The sequence below is a fragment of the Pimephales promelas genome (assembly GCF_988280905.1).
Source record: "Pimephales promelas chromosome 3 unlocalized genomic scaffold, fPimPro1.hap1.1 SUPER_3_unloc_1, whole genome shotgun sequence".
NCBI classification, from domain to species: domain Eukaryota; kingdom Metazoa; phylum Chordata; class Actinopteri; order Cypriniformes; family Leuciscidae; genus Pimephales; species Pimephales promelas.
Genome location: NW_028297295.1, coordinates 607,501 through 617,500, shown reverse-complemented (window position 1 = coordinate 617,500; position 10,000 = coordinate 607,501). Strand labels below are relative to the sequence as shown.

General features: G+C 41.3%; 1 protein-coding gene, 2 non-coding genes and 1 pseudogene across 3 annotated transcripts in view; 3 read left to right on the top strand and 1 right to left on the bottom strand.

Moving 5' to 3' along the window:
* LOC148964555 (5S ribosomal RNA) overlaps positions 1–29 on the top strand; it is a 119-nt gene extending 90 nt beyond the window's left edge. The window contains exon 1 of the ribosomal RNA XR_016152798.1: positions 1–29. This exon is cut by the window's left edge and continues 90 nt beyond it. This is a non-coding gene — a ribosomal RNA (5S ribosomal RNA).
* A 92-nt stretch (positions 30–121) lies between these two features.
* Positions 122–240, top strand: LOC148964554 (5S ribosomal RNA). Its single transcript, XR_016152797.1, has one exon. It is a non-coding gene; the product is annotated as a 5S ribosomal RNA (ribosomal RNA).
* Positions 241–332: 92 nt separating this feature from the next.
* Positions 333–455, top strand: LOC148964553 (5S ribosomal RNA; annotated as a pseudogene).
* A 4,130-nt stretch (positions 456–4,585) lies between these two features.
* Positions 4,586–10,000, bottom strand: part of LOC148964552 (uncharacterized) — a 6,220-nt gene continuing 805 nt past the window's right edge. Inside the window, exons 2-9 of the mRNA XM_089128028.1 lie at positions 9,275–9,820; positions 8,904–9,003; positions 7,269–8,383; positions 6,848–7,056; positions 6,430–6,751; positions 6,106–6,249; positions 5,851–6,015; positions 4,586–4,862 (exon numbers count right to left, since the gene is read on the bottom strand). Of these exons, the coding sequence (XP_088984154.1) occupies positions 4,716–4,862; positions 5,851–6,015; positions 6,106–6,249; positions 6,430–6,751; positions 6,848–7,056; positions 7,269–8,383; positions 8,904–9,003; positions 9,275–9,820 (2,748 nt within the window). The 3' untranslated portion in view covers positions 4,586–4,715. The remainder of the gene's footprint in view (positions 4,863–5,850; positions 6,016–6,105; positions 6,250–6,429; positions 6,752–6,847; positions 7,057–7,268; positions 8,384–8,903; positions 9,004–9,274; positions 9,821–10,000) is intronic.

Here is a 10,000-nt window from a genome sequence, read left to right as displayed (position 1 = left end):
CCGCCTGGGAATACCAGGTGCTGTAAGCTTTATTGTTGGATGGGAGACCTAGTAAGCTTTATATGGTTTACTACCCTAATGTTCTAACCATTCAAATAGCCCAATTTTGGCAGCAGATTTTGCTTACGGCCATACCACCTTGAGAACGCCCGAACTCGTCTGATCTCGGAAGCTAAGCAGGGTCGGGCCTGGTTAGTACTTGGATGGGAGACCGCCTGGGAATACCAGGTGCTGTAAGCTTTATTGTTGGATGGGAGACCTAGTAAGCTTTATATGGTTTACTACCCTAATGTTCTAACCATTCAAAAAGCCCAATTTTGGCAGCAGATTTTGCTTACGGCCATACCACCTTGAGAACGCCCGAACTCGTCTGATCTCGGAAGCTAAGCAGGGTCGGGCCTGGTTAGTACTTGGATGGGAGACCGCCTGGGAATGGCTCATGACCCCTGCAAGTCCTTATCCTGGGTCCTGATCACCTTGGAAAAAAAAATGTAAACAGATAGAGAGGGGAGGAGAGAGGGGAGGAGACCAATGTTTTCACACTTCAGGACATCAAGTCTTGTTTACTGTTCTTTTTTATGTTTTTGTGAATAAGACCGTAATACGGAAGCCCTGAACCGCAACCTAAAAAAAAAAAAAAGTCAGTAAAAAAAAAAAAAAATCTGTAAAAAAAAAAAAAATCTGTAAAAAAAAAATCTGTAAAAAAAAAAAAAAAAATCTAGCATTTCGAGATTAAAGTCGAAATGTTTCGAGATTAAAGTCGAAATGTTTCGAGATTAAAGTCGAAATGTTTCGAGATTAAAGTCGGAATGTTTCGAGATTAAAGTCGGAATGTTTCGAGATTAAAGTCGAAATGTTTCGAGATTAAAGTCGAAACATTGTGCATTCATAACAGTGCGCGTCCACTGGCTCAGAGCGCGCGCGCGTGTGTGTGTGTGTGAAGTTGAACTGCCATGGATAAACCCAAAATAGTAGCTTTTCGGTCTCCTTTGATGAAACAAAACACACACACACACACACACACAGTGTGTGAAACTCGCTATTGGCCATTATGAATGCCTGTGTGTGCGGCAATGTGAGACAATGGAAAGCACACACGCGCAGCTTCTACGCGATAGCGAGTTTCACACTGTGTATGTGTGTGTTTTGTTTCATCAAAGGAAATTCAACAGGTGCCAATCTACCAGCATTAGGCTACCATTATAGGACGTTATAAAATATACTGCGCCGGAATAGACTTTAGCCTATAGGAAAACCAACACGGAAAACACTTTTCAGACTGGATGGAGAAATCCAGCTTTATGAATGAATGAATGAATGAATGAATGAATGAATGAATAGGGCATTTATAGCGCTTTCATATATGCCTACACTCAAAGTGCTTTACAATCATATCACAGAATCTCTCCTCAACCATAAGTGGTTATTAAATCTTAGGAAATCACAGGATCCGGCCAAATGATTGGATACAGAATGATGCACTTAAAATGTATCCAGAGCGTATTTACGGGGAAGAGGAGACCGAACAGTTACTGTTGTGTTCTCGACCCAGATAGTGTTGACTAGACGAGCACGAAAACACCTCAGTAGCACGTGTGACGTGTGTAGAATTTTGTTGAAAGCCCAGATAAAAGTAAAAAGCTACTATTTTGTGTTTATCCATGGCAGTTCGACTTCACACACACACGCGCGCGCGCTTCTGAGCCAGTGGACGCGCACTGCACAATGTTTCGACTTTAATCTCGAAACATTTCGACTTTAATCTCGAAACATTTCGACTTTAATCTCGAAACATTTCGACTTTAATCTCGAAACATTCCGACTTTAATCTCGAAACATTTCGACTTTAATCTCGAAACATTTCGACTTTAATCTCGAAATGCTAGATTTTTTTTTTTTTTTTTACAGATTTTCTTTTTTTGTAAGATTTTTTTTTTTGTAAGATTTTTTTTTTTTTTTAAGATTTTTTTTTTTTACTGACTTTTTTTTTTTTTTTTTAGGTTGCGGTTCAGGGCTTCCGTACCATTAAGACTAGAATCTCTGACTTTATCTTTTATTAAGTAGAATATGTCTGTCACGTAATGTTACAAACATAATGCTTCAATTAAAGCAATAAAAAACAAGTAATGTAACAAATGTATTTGCTCTTATCTGTTTGAAGTATGAATGGATGCACTTTACAAATAAACTTGAGACTTTTATTTACAGTGTTTACAAGATCACTGAAAAAATATAAGAAACTATATTAAGCTTCTTGAACAAAGTGTAATTTGCTCATATCTGAGATATATTATTCACTCTATAGGCCCTATTCACCCTGTATGGAGCATGTAAAATGTACACATAAAAGGGCCTTAATGGGATTTTAGAAAAAGACTTTACCTTTAATTCAGCCTCTGTTATACTCAATACAGTTTCATGTGACAGTCTTTACCTCTATCTATTGGACAAATGGGGAGGAATCATATATTTGGAAACATTCTTTTTTTTTATTTGTTCAACAATATATATCTACATATCAGAAATAAATAAACAACAATAATAACAATAACACAAGTAACAAGGTAAACAGAATAGAATTAACATTAATTATTAAGTAATTTAGCAGAAAATATAGTAGAATAGGTACTAATAAGTTATTATTTATAGGATTTGTTCAACAATATATATCTAGATATCAGAAATAAATAAACACAACAATAACACAGGTAACAAGGTAAACAGAATATAATTAACATTAATTATTAAGTAATGTAGCAGAAAATATAGCAAAATATGTACTAATAAGTTATTATGTACAGGATTTATATATATATTTACAAGATTTATACATGTACACATTGAGCAATATAAAATATACGTACAATATATACAAGGGGATGAGTATGCAATGTTAAGCAGATACTTACATTCACTAAAAACACATCTTTTTTCCCACTGTCTGATTTGATGGCAGACAATGAGAAAATAGTTATGTGTTTTATAGATGGTGGAACATGTTGTAGGCATCCAATTCAAATTGAGGGACTATTTGCAAAAAACAATAAAGTTTATCAGTTTGAACATTAAATATCTTGTCTTTGTGGTGTATTCAATTGAAAATAGGTTGAAAAGTAACATAGGTTGAAAAGGATTTACAAATCATTGTATTCTGGTATTATTTACGTTTTACACAATGTCCCAACTTCATTGGAATTGGGGTTGTAGGCAAGTACAACTGGGATTGAACCAGGTCTAAATCATGTCCAAACTAGGGCAAAATCTAAACTAGGTCCAAACCATACCCCAGAAATCTGCTATTGTGATTTGGGGGATGTAGTTACAGATGTGGCTGGCTCTCTACTTGTTATTATTTTTTACTTTTTTTTAGTTCCTCGTCTACAACACTTTTGAAGTGTTCAAAACTGTTGAACACAACACCTTCAAAACCTGAAGTGGTGGACTTCCTAGTTGCTGGGCAATAAGTAAATATTTTTTGGCTACTTTCAGCTGCCTTGTCTTTGGAGGGTGTGTATCTCTTACGCTGCCCACCACACTGGGGTACTTGGCAGGCCCCACAAGGCTTCATTGATTTATGAGGCTTGATTGGTCTGGATGTCAGCGCAGGAGGCGGTGCGAAAGGTATGAAGCCTTGACTTCTGGATGCCCCACAGAGCATCATGGAGGGTCCCTGTGGCTGTGCAGGAACCACTACCAGGACAGGTGCTGCTGACGCTCTCGGTGGGATGTACACAGGGGGTTTAGGTTGAATGGGCCGGTTCACAAGCTCCGGCTCTTCCACATCTACCCTGCAAAAATAAATCATACATGCGATATAATTCATGATAAATAATTTATACGACTATCAATTCACATGGTTTGTTGTGTTTAAGTTTAAACCATTCAGCTGATAAATTCAGACATGTTCACATATTGTAATAAAATAGTAAAGTCACATACTTGTGAAATGAAGAACTGAACAACTTACCTCCGCTTCTGACCATGCCTTTTCCCAGCAGTATGACGTAGGCTCTGGTACTGAACCTGAGGTCGATCTGGAGCTGGTAGGGATTCTGGCAGAGTGGGAGCTGCTGGCATTGGTTCTTCTGACAGCACTCTTTGGTGGGGTTTCACCTTTGGCATTACTGTTGCCCTGTAGTTAGCCTTCTTCTCTTCCCGTGCCATGAATGTAGAGATGGACTTGGCATTCAGATTGGGCAGAGGAATGGAGAGACCGTTGAGGATGGGATCGTCTCTGACTCGGTCTACAATCCTTTTATACTGGCCCTTGATTGCATTGGTGATTTTAGTGGGGGAGGTGAGACGACTGGCTGGTGGCCGGTTTTTCAGCATCTTAATAATGAGGTACAACAGACGACTATCCTCAGTCACCTGGGCTGCCTGAGGGTACCTCATCCAGGAAAACTTTGTCTTCTGTGCTGCTCTGTTCTCAGGTGTGTCAGCTCCCAAGCATCTGCCAAACAGGGTGTAACCCCACCTAGACTCATACCTTTTTACAAAGTTGGCTGCAGACCTGTCATGCTCATGCAGAGCACCAACTGCAGTGCCAATCTTCAGCCTTAGGTCAGCTGGCACTAGGTGACGGTCACTGTTGTCTGCCAGTTCTAAAAGGAGCAGGGCCAAGGCTTCCACTTCCTCCAGCCCAGGAAGATGCAGATGGCTCTTGGTCATGAGCACATCCTGCAGAGCAGGACTGTCCTCCTCCTCCACCTGTTCTAATTGAGTGAGGATGACATGTTTGTCGCTGACAGTGTCCATAGGATCATCCTCTGACTCTGCACCCACGTCCACACCCTCATCTGCCAGCTTGTCCTCACTTTGTTCAGCCGTCTCCTCTTCTTCACGGGACTGCTCTTCCTCAACTGCAAATATGTGATGTACTAATCAGCAGTGTGTCTAGGCAGTTACAACATCTAACAGTAGACTAATTAATACAACAGGGCAATGCTGCAGTTCTTTTGTTTCATATTATGTAAAATAAAAATTAACTACATCATCCATACTTGTCATGGATAGAACATGCATGATATTTATAGTTATTTGACCACTCAGTCTGTATGTTAGGGGTGTAACGATACACGTATTCGTGTCAAACTGTTTTCAAACAGAACGGTTCGTTGGACCATTTTTCCTGCCGACCAAAATTTCATTATTTCAAATGTAGGCGCGTTGCGCATGGCAAGCGCACTCGAGATGCTGATGCACTGTTACTACAAAGCGCTGAGACATCCAGTAAAGAAAGGAATTTTGTGAACCATTACACCCCTAATGTATGTATATTGTTATAATGCAAGATTGTGTACCTTGCTGGGCATAGTAATCCCTTGCAGTGAAGCTGGTTGACTGGCACATGGCATACTCTACTCCAAGCAGCTCCTCCTCGTCTGGGTCCTTGTATACAGCAGGGTAGGGCATTGGAGCGGCAAAGTTGGGCTCGAGGACATGCTCTTTACCGAAGAGCACCTCAGCCTGCTGATTCAGACGCTGAATCTGCCGCGGGTCCATACACCACGTCTGCCTGCCATGACCACCAGCAACCCGGAGTGATTCCATGCGGCTGTTCCACTGCACAGCAAACGCAATCAGATACACCTGAAAGACATGACCATTCATGCATTATTGTACATCAGAAACTAATTTTGATTACAAAGTGGGCATTGCCCAGCTGCTTGACATACAAGTTGTCTTTTGTCCGCAATAGTATGTGTGCATCTCATACACCCAGTTGATGCTATGTGAACAGCATAGGAGGAGAGGGTAGCACAAAAGCAGGGAGGATACAGGTAAAATATGCCTATGAACAATGATGTGTAATCAATATTTTTTTATATTAAAGCTGTTTATACTTACTTGGAATGGGATAACTCCACATCTCTGTGAGGGAATGGCATTGTACAGGTGTGAGTGCAAGCCCTCCAAGGAGTTACTGCCTCGCCGACACCTGTACTTGTTCAGGCGGACACCATTCAGCACCACCACCTTCACTGACACATACAGCTGTATGCCAGGGGGGTCCTATAAAACATAAGTTGCTAATTTATTATGGTGTCTGTGAGTTTGAGTTTATATGATTATACAAAGATTAGTTCAAAAATGTTTACCCACCTGCATACAACTAAGATGCTTGCTTGCAGTTGCCCAGTGAGAATCCACTGCCTGTGCTGATTTGAAAAGGTGGATTCCATCAATGTCAAGGCCTGCAGGTCCCTTGAACTCCGTAATGATGGAGTCAATTGCTGAAGCTGTCTCCTGTAACAATCATTTACATCTATTTTATAAAGTTATATTGCTTAAAATGTGAAATTGTGTCAATAATTGGAAGTATTTTCTAAATGAAATATAGCAGTCTGACAACTTAGTTAATTTTAGTGAAGAATGTTTTGAGCTTCTTATACATAAAGATTATACATGGATTAATTTTACACTTACCTCAACCCCACGGGTGATCCGTCTGACATAGGACCTGATCTGGTGAGGTTTGAGGAAGGCTATCATGTCCTCATCTGAAAGACTGGCGTACAACTCCTGGTTGCCCTTCCTGACTGCCTGGATTAGGAGCATCATATCGTCCTTGTTGTAGGCCAGCACTGCACCTGCCAGGGCACTCATGAACACCCCATACTTGGCATGGCTCTGTTTGATGACAACAGCATCCCAGCGGTGCAGCCAGTGTCGGATGTCCAGTCTGACCACAGTGCCCTTCTGCACCCAGCCCCCGAACAGATTCTCCAGGAAGGACGAACCACTGTCACTGAAACAATATAAATTCAGCATGTGTTTTCTTCTTTTTTTTAACATTAATTTAATGACACATTTTATCAGGGTATATGGATGTGTTATAACCTACCGACAACAGTTGTTATCTGCATATATGGCAGTTGGTGCAGGAGCCCTAGCTCGTTCAAAGCGGGCCATCAGACCTTTGGCCATACGTCTGTAGCACCCCTCAGACTCAGCTGCCACCACCACCGTGGTCAAGAACTGGCCCCACTCGTTCAGCACACTGGTGATATACTGCATGGTGCCCTGGCCATCACCATATATCTTCTTAAGGACCTGGAAAATACAAAGCAGAACATTCATTTGATAGTTTCTATCAATAACCTGTCTGCCCAATATTATTTATATTTATTATCACATCACATTTGAAAGCTGAACAGTGAGGCCAAAGTCTCTAATTCAAAACAATAAGCTGGCTCAAGTCACTTTAAAGTGACTAAGTAAATATTAAGTCTGCTTAACTTCATGAATTGATACAATACACATACCTTTTTTGTACCATCAATGCAGAGGATTTCTCCAGTCACACTGAGGATTGAGGCTCTGTACACAGGCATCTTCTCCATCTCCATGATCATGTGTGCACGCCTCAGCACACGGGCAGAAGGAAGGGGAGTCCGGGGCAGAGGAGGGGTGTAAGTACCAGCAGGTTTGACAAAGGACAGGATGCTCTTCTGAGACGATGCAGATCCAGCTGTGTGGGCTTCGTACAAGAGAGTCTGGTACAGGTCACGGCGCTCCACATACCACTCATCATGTCCCTGCTGCAGCAGTCTCTGGACTTTGCTCATGGACACACTGTTGACCCTGTCATTCAGAAGAGTAACCACGCCTTTGTCAATAGCACGCTTCCCACACAGTATGGCAGGAAACATGCTTCTGATGGCCGGGGCCAAGTTCATCAGGATCTTGGGACTGTGTGCCAGCCAAATGTACTGTTGAACATGATGACTGTCCTCATCTTCACTGTCTGCGTCATTATGTGTCTTACTCACTGCCCGCCTCATCTTTTCACAATGTGAACACTTCAGCTTCTCTGTCAACAAGGTGTAATTGTACTTCATCCCACACACTTGCCTGGCATAACTACCAAAACCTTTCTTCTCAAGGTATTCACCTGGTGGTGCAGGGCAGTTGGAGCTAGGGCAGCGGATCTTGGCTTGCATCACACCAACTGGGCGCCAGAAGAAGACAGGGGTGGTGAAAAAGGCCATCATGTTGGGCAGTCCTCCTTTGACAGAAGTAGGAATTGGGGGTGGGTGGAACTCCATCTTCTCCTTTAAAAGCCTTCTCTCCACAATCTCTCCTTTGGCATTTTTGTACTTGGAAGGTCTCTCAAACAGACCATACATCTCATCATATTTCAGCCACTTGATGTTAGGAGGAGCTATACCATTGGCTTGTGTAGATGGAGGTGGATGCTCCCAGTATTTCTGCCAGCCCTCCAGCAAGAAGCCAGAGGCAGAGGTGTCTACAGGGGAAGAAGCTCTTCCCTGAGATGCGCTGAGGCTGTGGGAAGAGTCCTGACTCACGGCCGGTGTGAGCTCTCCCCAGGTGGTCAGCTGTGTGGAGACCGCTACCTCAGACTCTTCAAGGACAGTCTCTGTAGAAAAAATCAGACAAAATGTATTGAGCACATTGCTTAAGATGTAAATATAATGACAAACACAAGCATTATCACAATAAACAAAGTTTGTTTCTATTTTCCATGTTATCAGATCTTATTTTAGAGAACACAAATTATATTTGATACAAACATTTTAGTATACATTAGAGTTGCTACAAAAATATAGGCAATAGTTAAAAAAAATATTGTAATATAATAAAAAAAAAATCCAACATATCACATCTACAAATTAAATTGATTTTTGTATGTGTTATCTAAATGCCAACAAATCATTTAGACATTAAATCTGTTAGACTGAAAAAGGGCAGCTAGCTTGATAATATCCCTCATCCTGCTGAAAATGAAAGTGAAACACTAAACCTACTGTCGTCATTATCAGTGCCATACAATGTGTGATATTTGTGTATGCAGTGTATTTAGTCAGATGTCTGAAATACATCAGTAAGAAAGAAAATGCTCTATGAATTTTAAAATAGAGTTATGGTGTGTTAATTACCAGCAGCTGCCAACAATTCAGCATCACTGGCATAGTCAGGATCCTGCTGGAACTTAGAAAGGGTAGATTCAGCCTTCTTTCCTTTGTCTTTCCTTGACTCCTGTTCATGCAGAAAATAAAGAAAGTGTAGAAAAACACATACAAAGTTGTATTGTACCACATAAACACAAATACTTATACTGTTACCTCTTCCTATGTCTAAAGCACAAGCTTTTGTGCAGAGTAAACATTGATGATTTTACTATTGAAGGTGCGTTACATGTGCCTTACTGATTTACACATGCACTCAATTTTTAGTAAACAAAAATATAAATAAATTAAATATAAAAAAGGTAAATATTATTTAATCTCAGTTAAAGGGTCAAAGTTACCTCCATGCGTTTGTCAAGATGGAAGGTGACAGGCGGAAACTCTCTGGCATACTGCAGCAATCGCTCCTTTTGCCATTTTAGGAGATCGTTCTTCTCACCCTTCTGGCAATATTCAGACAGCAGCCATATGACCCAGCCCACATCATTTTCAAGCAGCCACCTGAAAGACTGGCCTGCATATTTGCCGAATGTGACAACTAGCTGGCCTTTCCACATTTCCCCTCCAGATTTCTTTGCAGCAGCCTCCGCCTTTTCTGAATCCAGACAGCTGGGGTCTACTGCTTTGCTGGGGCCCATTGCCACACTCTTAGCTGCATCCGTACACTGCAGCTTGGCCTCTCCCTGCCTGTACAGACGGATGCATGGATACAGGTGCTGTTTTTGGTGGCTGCTCAGCTGCTGTTTCAGTGAGAAGCTTTTCCCACACACTTCACACACATGTTCCTTCGGACCATGAAGCTGCATGTGCCGAGTCAGGTTGGACTTCACTGAGAAACTCCTGTCACATACACTGCACTTGTGTCCCGCCAAATCCATGCTTTTTATCTGTTGTTATAAAACAGAAACAGATTCAGATTAGTTTCTTCTTTCCAAACTGCACAGGGGACTAAACACTGGAAGACCAGGAGATGCAAAACATGTACACAAGTAATAGTACTGCTATTACTATTGCTTAGAAGTAAAAAGGTGTGAAATAATAATAAAAAAAAAAGTACTGTAATCTTT